This window comes from Mesocricetus auratus, unplaced genomic scaffold, assembly GCF_017639785.1.
Source record: "Mesocricetus auratus isolate SY011 unplaced genomic scaffold, BCM_Maur_2.0 Super-Scaffold_100004, whole genome shotgun sequence".
In the NCBI taxonomy this organism is placed as follows: Eukaryota; Metazoa; Chordata; class Mammalia; order Rodentia; family Cricetidae; genus Mesocricetus; species Mesocricetus auratus.
In genome coordinates this window covers 19,559,642-19,579,153 of record NW_024429189.1, presented here as the reverse complement: position 1 = coordinate 19,579,153, position 19,512 = coordinate 19,559,642, and the positions used below count along the sequence as shown (strand labels likewise).

The 19,512-nt window shown below is 43.1% G+C and overlaps 1 protein-coding gene across 1 annotated transcript in view; it reads right to left on the bottom strand.

The window, feature by feature from the left end:
• Lypd6 (LY6/PLAUR domain containing 6) overlaps positions 1 to 19,512 on the bottom strand; it is a 131,403-nt gene that overhangs the window by 9,146 nt on the left and 102,745 nt on the right. The window contains exon 3 of the mRNA XM_005068954.4: positions 16,225 to 16,323. Coding sequence (XP_005069011.1) covers positions 16,225 to 16,323 — 99 coding nt within the window. The remainder of the gene's footprint in view (positions 1 to 16,224; positions 16,324 to 19,512) is intronic.

The window sequence follows — 19,512 nt, the reverse complement described above, 5'->3', positions numbered from 1 at the left end:
AGATTGTTAATATGGTGGATTACATTGGTGTATTTTCATATATTGAGCCACCCTTGCATCCCTGGGATAAAGCCTACTTGATCACGGTGGATGATTTTTCTTATGTGTTTTTTAATTCAATTTGCTAGTATTTTTTATTATTTTACTTATAAATAGCTTGCTTCATATGTCAACCCCAGTTCCCTCTCCCTCCCCTCCTCCCGCATCCCCCCCAACCTCCCCCCCTATTGCCACTTCCTTCCACATAGGGGATATCTAGAGTCTGTCATTTCACTCAGGGCAGGGTCCAGGCACTCCCCTAAGAGTCCAGGCTGAGAGAGCATCCCTCTTTGTGTTATGGACACACGAAATCCGTTTGTATGCCAGGGATAAACACTGATCCACTGCCCAGGGCCCCATAGGTTGCCCAGATCTCCTCACTGACTCTCACACTCAGGGGGTCTGGATCAGTCCCATGCTGGCCTCCCAAATTTGCTATTATTTTATTGAGTATTTTTGTAGCAGTGTTAATGAGGGATACTGATCTGTAGTTCTCTTTCTTTTTTTTTCAGTTTTTTTATTAATATTTTTTTTATTTTCCATTTTAAATTTAGATAAGAAACAAGGTTGCTTCACAAGTCCCTCTCCCTTTCCCTCCCCTCCTCCCGTGCCCTCCCCCCCATCCCCCCCGTTATCCCCTCATTCCCCCAGGGAGGGTGAGGCCCTCCATGGGGGTGTCCATAGTCTGTCATTTCATATAGGGCAGGGCCTAGACCCTTCCCCAAGAGTTCAGGGTGAGAGTGCACCTCACATTGTTCTATGGGAGTCCAGAGACCGTGTGTATACTTGGGATGGGTACTGATCTGCTGTCCAAGGCTCAATAGATTACCTAGGCCTCCTCACTGACACCCAGATTCAGGGGGTCTTGATCAGTCCCATGCTGGATTCCCAGGCTGATGCCTGGGATTCAAGAGTTAACCTTTGTCTGGTCAGCTGTTTCTGGGGGTTCAACCAGCCCAGTCTTAATCCCTTTGATCATCAGTCCTCCCTCTCTGATACTGGCTTTCTTGAGTTCAGCTCAGTACTTAACCAGCCAGTAAATGAAGTTTCTGTTTCCCAGACTCTCTGGCAATAGGATTGTAGGCTGGCACTCCCCAGATCTATGTCTAAAATCCATATATGAGAGAGTACATGCCATGTTTCTCTTTTTGTGACTGGGTTACCTCACTCAGGATGGTTTCTTCTAGTGTCATCCATTTGCCTGCGAATCTCATGATTCCATTATTTTTTTCTGCTGAATAGTACTCCATTGTGTAGATGTACCACATTTTCTCTATCCATTCTTCGGGTGAGGGACATCTAGGTTGCTTCCAAGTTCTGGCTATTACAAATAAAGCTGCTATGAACATAGTGGAACAGACATCTTTGTTATATGAATGGGCATCTTTTATGCCTAAGAGTGCAGTTGCTGGGTCTTGTGGTAGGTTTATTCCCATTTTTCTGAGGAATCTCCATACTGATTTCCAAAGTGGCTGAACCAGTTGGCACTCCCACCAGCAATGGAGGAGTGTCCCCCTTTCACCACATCCTCTCCAGCATAAATTGTCATTGGTGTTTTTGATTTTAGCCATTCTGACAGGAGTGAGATGGTATCTCAGAGTTGTTTTGATTTGCATTTCCCGGATGGCTAAGGATGTTGAGCACTTTCTCAAGTGCCTCTCAGCCATTTTAGACTCCTCTATTGAAAACTCTCTATTTAGTTCTGCAGCCCACTTCTTAATTGGGTCCTTTGGTGTTTTGGAGACTTGCTTCTTGAGTTCTTTGTAAATTTTGGAGATCAACCCTCTGTCAGATGTGGGATTAGTGAATATTTTTTCCCATTCTGTGGGCTGCCTTTTTGTCTTGCTGACTGTGTCCTTTGCCTTACAGAAGCTTCTCAGTTTCAGTAGGTCCCATTTATTAATTGTTGATCTCACTGTCTGTGCTACTGGTGTTATGTTCAGGAAGCTGTCTCCTGTACCAATTCGTTCAAGGGTACCACCCACTTTCTCTTCTAAGAGGTTCAGTGTGGCTGGATTTATGTTGAGGTCTTTGATCCATTTGGACTTAAGTTTTGTGCATGGCGATAAACATGGATCGATCCGCATTTTTCTACATGCCAGTCTCCAATTATGCCAGCACCATTTGTTGAAGATGCTTTCTTTATTCCATTGTATATTTTTAGCTTCTTTGTCAAAGATCAGATGTTCATACGTTTGTGGGTTAATATAAGGGTTTTCAATTCAATTCCATTGGTCTACCTGTCCATTTTTGTGCCAATACTAAGCTGTTTTCAGGACTATAGATCTATAATAGAGGTTGAGGTCAGGGATGATGATGCCTCTGGACATTACCTTGTTGATAAGGGCTGTTTTGGCTATCCTGGGTATTTTGTTTTTAATACAAAATTGATTATTGTTCTTTCAAGGTCTGTGAAGAATTGTGCTGGGATTTTAATGGTGGGACGGTGAGCTACTTTTTAACTTTGCAACCTCAAGTAGTTGCCAGCTGATATAAGTGCTGCAAGAGCAGGATGTGTCTTGACTCAATATTTAGTTAAGCCAGCAAAACCGTTGAACTCTATGTCTAAAATACAATTTTGCAGGGGGTGAGAAAGTATACTGAGGAAGCATAAAGGGAACAATGGGGGATTTCATAATGATTACGATGTATTTCTTCAAAGTAAAAAATAGGAGCCAGTAATAAAGCTGCTGATGTAACTGTGGTAAGGAAAACTGTTTAAATATAAATAAAGACAGCTCCAACTAGTTGGGGCCACTTGAGTACAATCTACATGATGGTCAGAATTTTTCCTTGTGCCCCCTTTCCCCATCTCAGGACCTAAACCTGAGGCAAGACTGAACCCCAGCAGTAAAGTATTCCCACATGATATCAGAATGGATCCATTTTGTTGGGCAAAAAAGAGAGAACTTGGCCACAGAAAAGCCCAGATCTAGAATGTTCAGAAACTGACCATCACTATAGGTCTCCAAATCTGGGGGACTTCATTTCTCCTCCTCTGATTTCCTTAACCCTCTGGCAGAAGATAGCCACTGTGGCAGTCTATAGTCCCTCTTCATTTGAGAAGAAAACTTGAGACTTCTTCCAGAGTTTCACAGAGAATTTGAGGACTGAAGAAAAATGACACTGCCAATGTCATTATTTATGGTCTGCAGGCAGCATACAGCTCCAAAAACCTGGGTGTAGAAGAGTGCCCAGTGCTACCTTCATATTACATGGGAATGAATAATTCTTAAGAAGTGTCACTTAGCTGTTTTTCATCCATATCTTGGCTCTAACGCTACATGCTTTATACATTTGGGGTATTTAGTTGCTAATATGGAATTATGATCTATGGAATTATTTATTAGGCAGTAAAAATCCCCCCATCAGATTCTGTCATGATTTTGGCAGCTTTTTACCAAAGAGAAAGTGTAATACATTAGGTCCCAGAAATGAGCTAATATAGCCCACACTGACACATCTGGGAAAACACAAAAATTCGGGGGCTTTAAATGTCTTCCTAGACATGCTCACCTCGCATGACCCAAAATCACCTCTGAATCTGACCAATGGCAGCTCCTTTCCAGGGTGACACTGTTATGGATGTTCATTCCCTGCCTGGGATGCTGTCCCCACAATGCGCCCTGCCTGGAATTCTGTTTCCTAGAGACCGCAGCTGTCTCCAGCAAGCTCAGGGTCCCATGGAGTTCTTGGGGATTAGGATAAGTGAGGTCATCTAGGGGTGAAGAGCTGACAGCATTACACCTGGCAAATCCCCCCAAACCCTGGCCTCTAATTAAAGGTAGAGGTGATTGGCTGTTGGATGAACAAGGGGGCGGTTTTCTCATCTGCCTCTGTTTGGCAGACTTTAACAAATGAAGACCAGAGGCCTAAGAGATTTACCCCATCTTCCGAAGAGGACTGCTTTACTGCTTTGGCATCAGACGATGGACATTTATGGCCATGACGGGTACACCTTTCCCACTCCCACCCCTAACTTCAAATGTTACAGAAAGCAATAAACACAGGAATGTTCTTATCTCCTGGTTCTGCTTCATGCAGGCAACTTGAGCAGCTGCCAGAGACTGTAGAGCAGCTAGAAATGTAAATGTGCACAGTTAGCATTGCACCCAGATGGAATAAGTAAATCACTACAAGCTTCAGCTTGGGAAACTAGGCTTGTACCTCAAGTAGTGAACGATCATATTTGAAATAAGGCTTAAGATAACAATTAGTGAACTAGATACAACTACTTTTTTCATATTTTTTTCTCACCAATGTATCAATAGGAGGTTTATTCCTTCAAATGCAAATGGTTCTGGTTCTAGGAACTGATTTAAAAATTTTTTTCAGGAAAATGTGTAAAACCCTAAAATCTAATAAACTAATTTTTGTCTTTCTGTGATGAGGGGGGAATGGAGTTCATTGAGGACGCAGGGAAAGAATTTTTCCTTAAGCACCATCAAGTGTAATCCCATGGAACATAGACATGTTGAGAGCACCTCCATCACCTCCTGCAGCAAAGACCCTCTTCATTCTGAAACAGCAGTTTCTCAAAGGCATGCATTCCACTTCTTAACTTGCAAAGCCCGGGGTGAGTCATGAGATGTTAATGCAGGAAAAGGGTCTGCAGTTAAATATGGTTTTGAGATGCTCAAATAAAGGTGAAGTGGTTTTGCTGGTGCACATTTTATGAGCGCCTCCAATATGTGCTGGGATCTGGGATCTCCAAGGGTGTGTTGGAGCTCCCAGATGGAATTCCCTGAGCAGAACCAGGTGAACCACATGTGACTTAGCACCGAGCTGGAGCAGTGATCAAAACTAAGTTTTAGTCACAGAGCGTGGCTCTCTCTGCATTCTGAAGAATCCTGGGGTTGGTAATGAGGTTATATGAGAATCAAGCCTGCTGATAACTTCACACTAAAAGGATTTCAAAGGCTTTTATCTAAAAGATAAAAGATGGATTTGAATTTCTACCAGGTTAGTTTCAGCCTCTAAAATCTCATATTCTGCAACTGCATAGAATTCCCAGAGATTGAGAAGCCAAACTCTTTGACTCACGGTAAAGTCACAAATGGGAAAGACAGCTTAATCAATAATTGAAAAGCACAAAGTGTAATTTTCACAATTCTTCTCTGTATGTGTCTCTATCTGTCCCACTCTCTTAGCCATGTGTTGAAATTTAAATCGAGTTCACAGCTAAAATGCATTTTCACTAACCAACATAGTTTCCAATAAAAGAAACTGCTTCGACAAACTATACATGGGATGATTTGAATTAAGACATTACATATACCCGTGTCAGAGGAAAACACTTCCTCGCTGCTCTGTGATTCTCTGTGGTTCTGCTAGTTGGGGTTCACACAAAGATGTATAATTTTTAAAGCAATACTAGGAAACAATTCCTCGGGTGCATGAAAATGAAGGGGAAGCAAAGAATTGTAACAACAACAGCCTTACAAACTATACTGGAAATCAAAAGGCCAGTGGCCCCTGACTGCACACTACTGCTCAGTTGTTACTGTGTACTCAGCACCACACATCTACACAGCTGGCCAGGCAGTGACTGCTCCCCTGAGGGCCTGAGGTGCAGGATCTCTTTGCAGTTCTTACTCTATTGTTTAATCGCCTCTGTGGGATCTCCCACCTAGACTTCAGAGACATGTGTTCCAGATGGTCGGTCTCTGGTCTCTTCCAATGCCGTTTTAACCAGAGTGTACACATTCTCTCATGCTTTGTCCCTGAACCTCTTTTTACTCAAGGGACTTCATCAAACTTATGTCTCCACACCTTTAGTCTCCTTCTTCCATCCCTCTCCTGGGCACTGCCAATGTCACATCATACCTCCCATGTCTGTGACAACAATAACAGACAGTCTCCCACCCGAATATCCTTGTATTCGACCTCAGGAAGGCCTCCCTGGAATGGGACACCTTTATCTTCCCAGAAAATGTAAACCAGAAATTCAGAAACAGTTCAGATTTCCATCCAAATATGAGTCTCCAAATTCCCTAAAATGCCTCCATTATACATTTCCTATTGCAAGACTTCCTAACTTCCTTGTCTGGGTCTGAATGACATTCTAGGAAACTGACAAGTGTGTACAATTTGAGCTCCCTTTTAAGTAATGAATATTTATGTTCACTTAAGAGCCTGGAGACATTGGCTTGATTGTTATGAATGTACAGATGAACTTCCATACATCGACCTACGTGCCCGATACGTCAGCCATCACTGAAAACAACCTCTTGAAAATTTGACAAAAGTCCTATAAAATCAGGCCTCCTTTACACATCTAATGTCATTCAATGTGGCATTGTTTCCACACCAGATGGTGTGAAATGCTGGGTGTGTAGATGTCTCTACACAGGAAAGAAAGAACAGGAGCTGGAGGGGGCTGGAGAGCTGGCAGGGTACAAATGTCTGGGCCAGTGCTTCTCAACCCTCCTAATGCTGTGACCCTTTAATACAGTTCCTCCTGCTGAGGTGACCCTTGGGCATAAAATTGTCTTAATTGCTACTTCATAACTGTAGTTTTGATACTGTTAGGAATCATAATGTAAATATCTATGTTTTCTGCTGGTCTTAGGTAAACCCTGGTAAAGAGTTTTTCCTGATTCCCCCAAAGGGGTCATGACCTACAGGCTAAGAACTACTGTTTCCTTCCTGGCACATCTGTTAAGCTCTGTGGATCCCCGAAGCCGAGTTCTCTTTTCCCCTTCCTGCTCTTTGGATTGAGTACTTTGTATGGCTCTGCTTTCAAATCACTGGCTCTTTCCTTTGTTGCCTCAACTCTGTTGGTACCCACTGAACATTTTTAGTTCAAGTACAGCCATGGTTTTTTCACATTCAGGAATGCTTCATTTGGCTCCTATCATTATTTCCCAATTCTTTGATACTTTCAGTGTAATTATAATTATTAAAGCATTTTTATTGTCACTGACTCAAACTGCTCTTTGAGTGAGTCTCCATCTCTACCTCAGTCTGGTATTCATTTATAATAGTTGGGACTGTAGTGTTTCTCAAAAGCTCAGGTGTTAAAGATTTAATCACCAGCCTCTGGCATGACTAGGAGGTAGTGGAAGATTTAAGTGAATGAAGTGTGGGAGAGAGTTAGGTCACTGAGGCATGTGTCTCTCCAACTGTCCCCACCCACCCCCACCACTGGAAGAGGAGCAGCTTGTTCTATCATGGCTCCTAGGACAACTACTGCTTAGCTGAAGGTCTGAAATCAATAGGACCAACTAACCAACTAACATTCTAATCTCCAAAACTGTGAGCCATGGTAAAGCTTTCCTTTTTTTAAAGTGAATTGTGTCAGATGCTTGTCATGGTCTCCGCTCAATCTGAGCTCTTCCTGGGATGGCGAATCATTTTTGAACTAAAATCTTGACAGTAACATTCTATATCTCATGAAACATCCAGACTAAAGAGTGGTGGGGCTGATCAGTGCTTCCCACACAGCCTTTACAGATGCTGTACAGAGTATTGGATGGGGTTTATTGTCAATGGTGGGACTTACTGTCAATGGGTGGTGCTTACTGCCAAAGGGTGGGGCTTATTGCCAATGGGTGGTAGGCAAAGTTCTGACTCTCTGCCCAGCTGGTTTTTAGAGTACCCTGATGGGGACGAGGTAGTCCCTTGCTGGTGGACTCAGAAGCCCTATGTTCACCACAATGGTTTCTGGTAGTGACATGAGGATACCTCATAATTGCCCATTACTTGTCCTTTTCTGCAACCTCCTTAAGAGGTAGGGCAGAAGAGCAATGCACAGCATGCCATGAACTGAAGGGTGAGCTCTCTGTTCCCTTCTGCTGGATAGGTTAAGTTACAGTTTTTTCTATGCTATTTGCTGAGAGTAACTGCTCTTACATAAATGTTTCCTGTCTTTCTGGGCTGCCTCCTTTCCAGGCTGTTGGCTGGAGAAAGGATGCTTTTGTTAGGGTTTATTGTGCTGGTGTTAGTGATTCTTTGGGCTTATTCTTCAGCTCCAAGTCAAGCAAGTATACTTGGAAGACACCACAGCACTGCTGTCCTTCAGATCATGAAGGCCATAGCTAATTAGCAATTTTCTTTCTCCACCTTTCACACTTTTCTTTTTCTTTTTTTGTTTGTACATAATGATCAGGATTTTATTTGTACTTCATAAGGGAAACAGAAAAGGGCATCAGTGTCATCTCTCTGGAATGGAAGCCTCAGCACTTCTGGTATCACAGACTAGATAATTCTACATAGTGGAATGCTTTCCTTCGTGCATGATAGGATGCTTGACCATCCATATGACCTCTTCAGACCAGATGCCTATGAATATGTCTCTGTAACTATTCCTGTGGTGGGCCGGATCCTGTTTGAGATCTATTGTTCTAGATTATAAAGAATATGGTCCATTCTTGTTGGAGTCTACACTCCTAAAGCATGTGACATAGCCTTGCAAAACTCACTGCATGATTAATTTATTATGAAGACAGATGTAGCTATGGCAAGGCCATGTCCAGTCAAGTTCTTCTGCTTAATCAAACTGAAACATTTAAATTTAGATATGTGATGGCTATTACATCGCTACCATGTCTGTATTTGAATGATCTCATCTGGTTTATTCAGCATTTCTCTGAGAAATGTAGTTTTGTACCATGTAGCCACCTGGGGAAATTATTTGCTATGATCTACTAAGAAGATATCCATGTAAATACTATCAACTTAAGTTGCACACAGACACAGTCACACACACACACACAATTCTAAATGGAAATTTAAGTTCTAACATATTTATAGAGTACTATTGTACAAATAAAAATAGAAGACCACAAAAATGCCTACTGGTATCAGAATAAATAAATTATGGCATCTATTCAAACAATAGCAATAGTGAATAGAATATATTTTAATTAGGTCAGTATATCTCATATAACACCAAGCAAAAGAAATCAGAAAAAAATAAGAAGTCAATACAAGGCAAAACTGATCTATATGACTGAAATTCAAGATGGTGCCATATTTGTTTTTAGGACTACTATGGGAGTTACCAAAGAAATGGACTTCCACCAAAATCTGCCTCACGTTTTGGAGGCTACAAGTTTGGAGTCAAGCTTTCTTCAGAGTCTGTGCTCCTTGGCTCATAGGTGGCTTCTTCCCCCCACGTCTTTGCATCATTTTTCCTCAGTACCTGTCTGGATTCCAGTGTCCTCTCATGAGGACAGCAGGCATGTGGGATCAGCATTCACCCGAGACTACCACCTTTAATCTTAATCACTGCTTTAAAGACTATCTCCAAATAGTTGCATTCCTAGGGCTGAGGGGTTAGAACTTCGGTATAGGGGTGGTGGGGCATGCTTCATCCAGTAACCGTGACCCTTGGTTGTGGGGAAAAGGATGGAAACAAGCACAGGAGAGGCTGGGCTTTTGGAAATGGCCGTTTCTCAGTGTGGGTTCTGCTTCTGTGGCATATTGGCTTTGTGGGGAAGGTGGCACTGTTTTGTTTTCCCATGTGCATATCATGCCGTAATTCAAAGCTTGGTAACAGAAGGAGTCTCTCAATGAAAGAAAAGTGATCCAGGAAGGGATGGGCTGCTCACCCTTACAGGAACGATACAGCCACCAGCATCCACGTAGCAGGCTAGCTAGCTTCATGACTGTCCTGCCTATCAAAGGCCCTCCAGAGATTATCTGGAACTATTGGTTTTCTTCCCCCCAGATAGAAATTAACAGTAAACAGGTGCTCATCAACCTGAGTGGATACTAGTCTCCATTCTCTTGTACCTCTCGGGCAAACTGTCAGACCATCAGACTATCACTTCCCTGATTTTTTTCAAAAAAATCTCAACCATAGTTTTTTATTGTTATATTTTATTTGAGGCAGTTTTAGTATGTAGCCCAGGCTGCCCTCGAAGTCCATTTCCTTCCTTTGCTTCTAAAGTGCTGGGTCATAGGCATATAGCACCAAGCCTGACTCTATGGTCTACACTTCTATCACACACACACACACACACACACACACACACACACACACACACACACACACACACACACGGACGCTCTCCCCTCAATCACTGAAGTTCAGCTCGTTACTAGGCAAGGGCCCCAAGGTGTCTGGAAGGTAGTACACAGTAGTGAGTGTTAACAAGACTTTGCAGGCAGTAGACAGTGGTTAAAATAAAGACAAGATGGCAAAAGCATGAAATGGATGCCACCCATCTGAGCCTGATCCTTTTCTCACTGTGGTGACAAAATACTCAGTGTAAGACATTTGGAAGACTTTATTTTGGCTCACAGGTTGGGAGAGGTTGCTCTATCGTGAAGGGAAGGCAAGGAAGAGGTTATGGTAGTGGGAGTCTGTGGCTAAGACTGCCCACATCTTTCAGAATCAGGACGCAAGAATCCAGACCAGAACCAGGGTCCACTCTAACCTATAATGCCCAGCACCAGCAGCTACTTCACTTCCAAAGTATTCCAGAACTTACCAAAACATGCTGTAACAATAACACTACCTGAAGCCACCAAAGTAACAGAAAATATCTGGACAAAGCCATTGTGAGTTAGAGTAGATTTGATACAATATACTACTACTGCTGCTGCTGCTACTACTAATAATAATAATCTTACTTAAGAGACAGAAACTGTTGGGTTAAAATATCTGGATGAAATAGCTAATATCTAATACTATCTATAGTATATCAATATATTACATATAATGTATACACACACATATATACATATATATATAAAAAAAGAAAAAATTTAAGAATATTACTTGATGAAATGGCCACCCTTGTATCATATTACCAATTCAAAGGATAAACTTAAAATAATAAAATACAGTTAAAACTACAAAAGTCTGATAAATGCACAGGAAAGCTTCTAGAATAGGGAGGCTTTGAAGAGCAAGGAACCGGAGAAGAGAAAAACTCATTCATTTGGGACTGACATGGTCTCCCCTTGGGGCATCAGCTAATCCAGAAACCCACAGATGCAGAGGCTGGGAAGTCAAGCAAAAAGTGCTGCCAAGGGCTAGAGACGTAAGGCAGAGCTCTAGTCCATGTCATGGGGGTTGATGCACAAGCCCCATTCACAGCCAGTGGGGCAACAAGAGAGAAGAAGTGAGGCGGACAGGTTTAGAGTGGGAGTCAAGGTTGGCCGCTACTCATGTCTGGTACTTAAAAATACTGTGGACTTGTAGCTTCTGTTGTTTCTGTCAACAGTAAGGTTGGGCAGCATTGTGTAGCCAGTGTTTGCATGCACAGATGCACAGATGGTGAGAGCACGAGAACTTTCAAATTAAAAAACAAAAGCATCAGGCAGTATTTGCCAAAGCCACTGTTTGCATGCCCATGCCTGGCAACCACACTTCCTGAATAGACCTGCCAGGAATACGTATGTGCATATACCAAAAGACACAGAGACGAATATTTATGCATCTCAAAACTGGCCACAGTTCAAATGCCCACTGTAGCAGAAGAAATCAATTCTTCATGTATTCGTATAATGATCTTCTAAACATCTGTGAGAAAGGCTAACTTTGAAGCTCACAGAACACACCACTTTTCACCTACTATTGTTTGAAAGCAATGACTACATTCCATAGCGCTGCATTTATGCAGAACCCAATGGTCTTAACGGGGGGGGGCTGGGATGTAATGACTGAGGGACCTGTAGGGTTTCATGGCTTCATATAGGTGATCAACATTCAGAAACTCAACTTGGTAAAGGTAATGAGAGGTTCACTTATGATCTTTCTTATGTCTATATTTTAACCTTCAAGATCTCTTTAAAAGGTGGCCATTTAAGACCTCCATTTAGCATGGCAATGTTATAAGAAGAGGGAACATCTAAAAATCATCTCATTCATTAGCAACAAGAAGTGCCTTAGCAGCCAAAGATACCTTTCTAGATGCACAAATGAACTCTCCAGAAAGGGCAGGGTCCCAGGGCACACACTGAGTAACATCCTGGTTTTCCTACCTTGGCAAGTTTCAAAGCCTAGAGTTAACATGTGATTTAGAGATATCTTGATATAAATGGTAGAAACCTTAGAGAGCTGCATCCTATATGTGAAGTTGCCTAAAATAAAGAAAAAAATCTCACTCTTATTTTAAGTAAACCAGAAAAAGGATGCCCCAGGGATTGGCCTGTCTAAGAAGTGACAGAGTAAAGAAGCCTTTCCTAGAAGTATGGCACTATGGACTTCTCTACAGTTAGACAGGGATCTCACCTCGATTTCCTGCTGCACCAATGCCTCCACTAGCATCCAGAAAGAGCCACCAAGGGTCATCTTCACTGATTTACTTTCACAAGAACACAGCCATCAGCAGAATTTCCTATCTTAGCATTTCTTTCTGCTATCCTATCAGATTACGTATTAGGAGGAGGCAGTGACACTTCCTCATGAAGGGACAACGCATTCCCAGGTTAGCTCTTTTGAACTGACATTTAACCTACAGACTCTTAATAAACATTTATATAGTTCCTCTCCCAACAAAGAGAGGTCATGGCCAAAGTGACAGGGACCTAACCACCACGTGAATCTCAGCTCCTGTTTTACATCGTCTGTTCCTTCGGCTGGTCTCTCCTATAATACAATCTCAATATCCTGTTTTTGTTCACCACAATCAAGAAAAAGCAACCAAGTATGAAAGGAGTGTGATGAAATTTCAGGTGTGGCAAGACATGCGGCAACAGGAGTCGGTTATGGAGGCCATCCTCGATTCTCCTTTGTGAGGGAGGAGGAAATCCTTCTCTCATTCCGGAAGGAAGCTCCAGCGAACCTGCAGCAGCCAGGTGTGCAGCTAGCTAACCTGCCATTGCTCTGGGAAGAGGCTAGTCAGGCCGGGCAGCTTTGGGGTACACTGGACCGCTTCGGAGTCACAGTCAAGTGCATCAACTCCACCTGTCTCAGATGGATGCTATGGCATGCTAGACCCACCGCTCCATAGTCTTCAGCTTCTGAAAGCTTGAGATTTATCTCATCCCCCAAGCAACTGGGTGTGTGGCCTCATTCCACACAGACAAGATCAAATGCTCGCATAGAATCAGCTTCTCCACCTTCGGCAAGTACTTTTCACACCTTGTGATGACTACAACCTAGTTAAGTGTGTCACAAAATGAGCACACAATGGCCCAGAGATGCCACAGGAGGCATCATCATGCCTTTCCCAGCAGCTGCTTAGCCTCACTAAGCCTATTGGTCACCTATAGTTTCTCTAGGTTAACAGTGAGCAGAAAACACAAATTCAGGAAGACTGAGGGAACGGCATTTCACTCACATGGTTATTAGTTTTAGTGAGAGAAACCAACATAGCCTAGACTGATAAACAAAAGAGTCCTGCACTGTCACCTCTTCTGAGGCTCACTCAGGCTTTGCGTTCCCACCCCCCACCTGAGGTTCAAAATAGCGAGCGCTGCAGTATTTTCTGGTGTCTATAATTAGTCTTTCATATAGACACACTACCTCCTACTCTTAGGTGACGTTTCTCCCCTCTGTCGGGCACTTATGGAAAGTGTCCATACCACTGCCCTGAGTGACTTCTGGAAGAGCTGTCTTCTTAAATATTCTCAGGCCATTCCCTAGGTGGAGAGCCGCACAGCCTTCCAGTTTGAAGAACCACTGTCCCGCGGCTCCTCAATGGTCTTCCCTTCAGCTCCCACAGCACTCAAGGGCCAGTCTCACTGGGCACTTAACTTTCACCTGCTGTTTCCAACACCTGATATGGTCAGATCTTATCTGCCAGGGTAAACTGTCTGCTCCTAGAAAGAAGAAACTAGATTCCTATCTTCCACTGCATAATTGTCCCAGGGGCCTGGCCTGGCTGCTTCATGCCATGGACTCGGAGCGTAACTGCATTTGTCCCAGTAAAGTTAAGAACAGAAAGATAAAAGAGGAGCGGAAAAGGGGGAAAGGATAACTTTTGTAAAGACCTTGTGTAAAGACCTCTCTGCTCCTTTCAGCTATCTGTACCTTGAAAGGGGAGATTCTGATGGAAAAGAAAGTATCAAGATAGGGCTTTCTCTCGTCCTGGGAGAGGCACTCCGGCAGAGTGCTCCTGGTCACCTGCGTTTTGTCCTCTGCGACAGGGAGGGATTTGTCTGCCAAACGCTTCGAATACTAGTTCACATTCCTTCCTTTCCCTGTATGCTCTGCTGAGGTAACTGAGAGCTAGGTCAATCCGAAGTCAAGCCTATGCTGCTACTGGCTGGACATATCCTTCAAAATTTCTGTTGTAACAGATTCATCAGCATTAACAGCTGGAACCTTGGAGAGAGAAGTTAGAGAGGTAAAGTCATCCTCATGGGGTGGGGTTGGCACACCTTCTAGGCCTGTAAGAGTTGAGTCTGCTCCTTTCTACCCGGCCTTATGTGGTGAATCCGGAGCACTGTTCTCCCTGGGAGGCTGCAATAGGAGGTACCACTGGAAGCTGGGCATCAGGCTCTCTGCAGACACTGAACTTTCTGGAGCCTTGCTGTTAGACTTCATGGCCTCCAGAGCCATGGGAAATGAATATCTGGGTTGGGTTTCAGATCTGTTCTAGTAGGAGCCAACCCTAAAGCAGATCTTTCTGGATTTGTCCAGAGTCGCTGTTGACAACTGCCAATTTTTAATGCAGATTGAAGCTACTCAGCTTTTAAAAACCATTGTCCTCAGGTTCACCCATGGCAGCAAAAAAGCAACATCTGCGAGGGACTCCCGGGCACCAGTGCCTCCAAGCATTTACTGGCTGGTTGTAACGAGAAGCAGCGGGTCAGCAGGTCCTGTAACAACCGACCCAAACCTTGAGCCTGTAGTGCTAATGTCAGAACATAAAAACACCGACTCATTTTGAATGAAACAATGCCTGTAGGAAGAAACGCACTGGGTATGGGTTACCAAGGAGGCTAGATAGCTACCTCATGATTAAGCTAGGCTTTACCGTCACCATCTTTTTCTTCCCCCTGTAATCTTTCAAGGCCCCCTGACATCACTGCCTCAAGGTCAAGATTCTAGACCTGAGACGTTTCCCTCCTAGGATGTAAAGGAGCCTACGGCAGTTCTCATCCTTGACTGGAGCAGAATCAGTGGGCTTATTTAGAAACGCTGACGCAGGGTGGCGTCCGCTCTTTGGAAAGGCAAGTTCTCTGGCTCATTTCAGGCCTGATGGATCCAATATTAGGTGAGTCAGGGGGTAGGGCAGCAGTGCACGCCTGTGCAGCAATAAGCCACAGTGTGGGCAGTGATCTTGCTGCGGGTTGAGAGGCACTGGCGCAAGCTGAGCACAGATTTTCAGCAAGTTCTCTATGTACTTCCAGGAAGCCCGAGAAAAGAGTCCAAGGTTAAAGAGTCTGAACTACTCTTCTCTGCCTATTAGTGCCATCCTAGCCCTCCCCAGCCCATGACAAGCAAAGCGCATTCTTGACTGGGCACAAGAAGTCTTGCATTATGTTGAAAAATAATGCATTTATCATGTCCATCCTTCTAACATATCTGAGTTAAATCAACAGTGAGAAGCACACCCTGCTAAGAACCATCGATGGAGTGTCCCCTCATCCCCCACCCCACCCCCACTCAACCAGCCAACTTCCTTCCAAAATGAAACAGCCAATTAACCATGACCTCACAGCCAGATAGAAACATCATTGTCACATGCGAGGAAAAGCGATATAAATAGGATGTGCCTTCCTTTTCAAATGGGCATTTTGGTCAAAATTTCAAGCTTCAATTGCAGTCCCTCTCGTCCTTGAAAAAGAATTTAGCAGTTTAAAGGGCTCAAGGTTTTTACTGATGCAGCGATGACATTTAGAAAACCAGCTTTCACAGTCTCAAAATGTAAGACTGTGGCAAGATAGGCAATAAATGACATCTGTACATGAGCACCGATTCATCCTTCACTGAAAGAAGTTGTTACTATGAATGCAGGCTTCAAAGGGTGGTGAACAGGCTGCCTGTTCTCAGCTGTTCCACACTCGGCCGGCCCCAGGCTGGAGAAGTCTCAGTTACCTCCTGTCGAGCTCCAAAGATGCTTCACGAGAAAGGGAGCGATCATGAGTTCACGAGACAGGGAGCAATCATATGGGTCCCTTTGTGTCTGACAGTCTTTCAGGATGAGTTATGAATATGCCTAAAGATCTGCCAATAGCCATAGACAAGAGGAGTTGTTGGGAGTGCAAGCATGTACTGGTCTTCAGGGCTGCTCACTCTCCAGCAGCTCTGGGGACCCAATCTGTCTACGGAGACTTTACCTCTAGGACAGTAGATGTCAGGAGCCCATCGGTTGCATTCGTAATTGTCTGCTGCCTTTTCACAGGTAAAACATTTAAATCCACCAGGATATGGGGTGGCTGAAAAAAAAAACAAGAGAAAAATAAACAATATCAGATTGAGCAAAGAATCCTGCAAAAAATTATATTAATTTTTAAAATGGTTCTCAGGGTTTCTTGGAGGTGAAAAGAAAAATTAAAGTGAAGTTTCTGATGACTCAGCATTTTACCACAAGAAATTTATTCCCAAGACACGAACACTTGTATTCACAAGTAAAAATCTGCATACAGATATCCAGTTGGTTTCCTTTGAACAGGCTGCCCACTCCTGATTTGAAAATATGAAATCTAAAATGCTCCCAAATTTGAAACTTTTGAGCACTAACATTATACTGCCCAAATTGACTTCATGTGACCAGTGATAGTATTGAAAGAACTGGATAAAATTCGTCTAGGCTACTTACAAGGCATGAAACTAGTAAGTGTGGCCTTTAGGCTTTAGGCTCATCCCAAGATGTTTCACTATACATGCAGATATTCCAAAATCCAAAAAATCATTCGACACCTGAAATACCTGTAGTCCCATGTACTTCAACCTACAATGACTCCAAGTTGTAAGGAACTCAAATGTCTATCAAGAGGTGAATGGGTTAAACAAACTGTGGGAATACGAGGCACCAATAGAAATGAGCAGATTGTTAGTATTTTCAACACCTTTAATAAGTTCCCTTGGGGTTACTCTTTAGTGAAAAAAATGTCAGTCAGAAAGGCTACATGCTATATGGTTATATTCATATTACTATCCTATTATTTTTACTGCTATGCATTTATATGTGCATATATATGTGTGTGTATGTATTTCATGTGTGTGTGTGTGTGTGTGTGCACATACATGTACAAGTGTGCCCAGGTGCCACAGTGTGCATATGGAAACAGAGGGCAACTTGCAGAAATTGGTTCTCTCCTCTCACCAAAGTGGCTCCCCGGGGATAAGACACATGTGGTAAGGCTTGGTGGCAGATCCACCTTGTCTACCCCACAGACCACACGGGTCCATTTATAAACCACTTCTGACACGACAGAACATGGAATACACGGAGTGGTTACCAGGTCTTATAGGTGCCAACGTGAGGGTACTGTTTGGAGAGGAGGTGTGGTTCACACAATTCCAGCAACACTGCTATCCCATCCTCTCTCCATGCCTGGGTTGTGCTCCCTGCCTTCTGAAGAGACTGTCCTCCAAGTTCTCTGTCCTGCTTGTAAGCTGAGGTCGGGGTGTCACCTGAGAACCAAGCTCTGGTGGTACTCACTACACCAGGTAGTCTGTCAGCACGAGGCAAAGAGTCAACAAGCAATGTCAGCCCCTCCCTCTGGAGGGGCATCTTCTGGGCCCCTGTCCCTCGGGTCTATACTGCCTCTTACCTGGAATCCTCTGCTCCCCTTGTGATTTATATCTCTGCCTTTTCCAAACAAATACTGAGCATTTTTAAAATTTCTGTAACACTACCTGGCCCGGTTGAAAGCTGCAGACACTTAAAACGGAGCCAACGGCTCTCTCTTGCAGATGGATGACTCGGAGGATCTCACTGGTGGAAATAATCATCTCAGGGTAAATTGCATGGCCCACATGGAACCAATTAAGTATGTTATCAAAAATAAATGAAGGAGGAGGCAGCAGCTTAAGGCCAGAATTATGGTCCAGATAAAACTTTGGCTTTTCCCCTCGCCCAGAATAGCTGCCCATTCACATACTTGCCTGAAATATTTCAGAGGATGGACTGTGATGATGGTACCTGGACATGGTCAGAAGCTGTGGACTACCTACAAAGGATGAGTAAGTAGATCTTTCCATGGGCCCATGTCAGAGTCCCATGTTTCTCCTACTAGCTGGTAACTCAATTTACGAATAGGTTAAATATAAGGGTATGGAGCTGGGCATTGGTGGCACACGTCTTTAATCCCAGTACTCGGGAGGCAGAGGAAGATGAATCTTTTTGAGTTCGAGACCAGCCTGGTCTACAAAAGCTAGTTCCAGGACAGCCTCCAAAGTCACAGATAAACTCTGTCTCGAGAAACCAAAAAAAGGGAGGGGGTATGGGTCATCTCCTAAAATGACAGAAAAAGGCCAGAGATAGTCAGTCACTTCAGTCCCAGGAGGGAACTGCACCACAGGAAATGTTCTCCTGTCATGTCACAGAAGTTGAAGGAAATATTCCTGTGAAGCATATACAAATAATTATTATAGCCCTCCTTTTAGCACTTAGAAAAAGTCTTTCATATTTTAATTGAATGAAACAAACAAACAAAAACAAGAGTCTCAAAGTCTAAAGCCACTCAATGTTACAAGGACTTGAACATCTGAATAGGTTTGTATTTTATAAATATCATTATGAGGAAAATCATATAACCATTCTAGGAAGTTATGCGGGTTTGCTACATTAAAACAGTCTCACTCTTAACTTTAGAATATTTAACATATAAATCACTTTAAGAGGTAAAAATTTAAAATATCTTGTAAAATTTCAGGTAGAATAATGAAAACAGAGCTTTGAAAAAACAAATATAAAAGTTTGGCCAAAACCAGCATTTTTCAAACAACGTTCTGGTCACCGAGGTTTGTGACTACAAGCTAGCTGTACCACTACAGTCCACATGATTAACTCCCTGGAATATACAATTTTATCGGTCCGTCACTGAAGCCAAAACAATTTTTGGCTGGTGTGTTGGATTAGTTATTCCTGGAAACTTTCCCATCAAAGAGATAAGTTAAAAAAAACTTTGAATAATGACAACCCAACATCTCCAAGAATAAAGTTACCAAACACTAATAAGTTGTGGTGTTCCCAAACTTGGATTATTTTAATTAACATTTCAAAATGCTCTTTTCCACCACTGATGACATATCACATTAAATAACTGTCACTTCTTACATAACTGAACCCTTCCTCTGAAATTAACTAAAGGACACTAGATTTGAAGAGAAGTATGAGCTAGAACACTATGTAGCAAAATGAAGCTTTGTTTCAAACCATTTATACCCAAATGATCTCACCAGCATATGTCACTGGCAACTGACCAAATGCTCTCCATTTTGCTCAGTCTTTTTTAAAATTATTTATTGTATTTACAAAATTTTATGTGTATGGGTGTTTCTGGCTGCATGCATGGCTGTGTGCTGCTGGAAAGCCTATTATCTGAGGCCAGCAAAGGGCATCACATCTTCTGGAACTGGAATTACAGATGGTTCTGACATGCTACATGGGTGCTCGG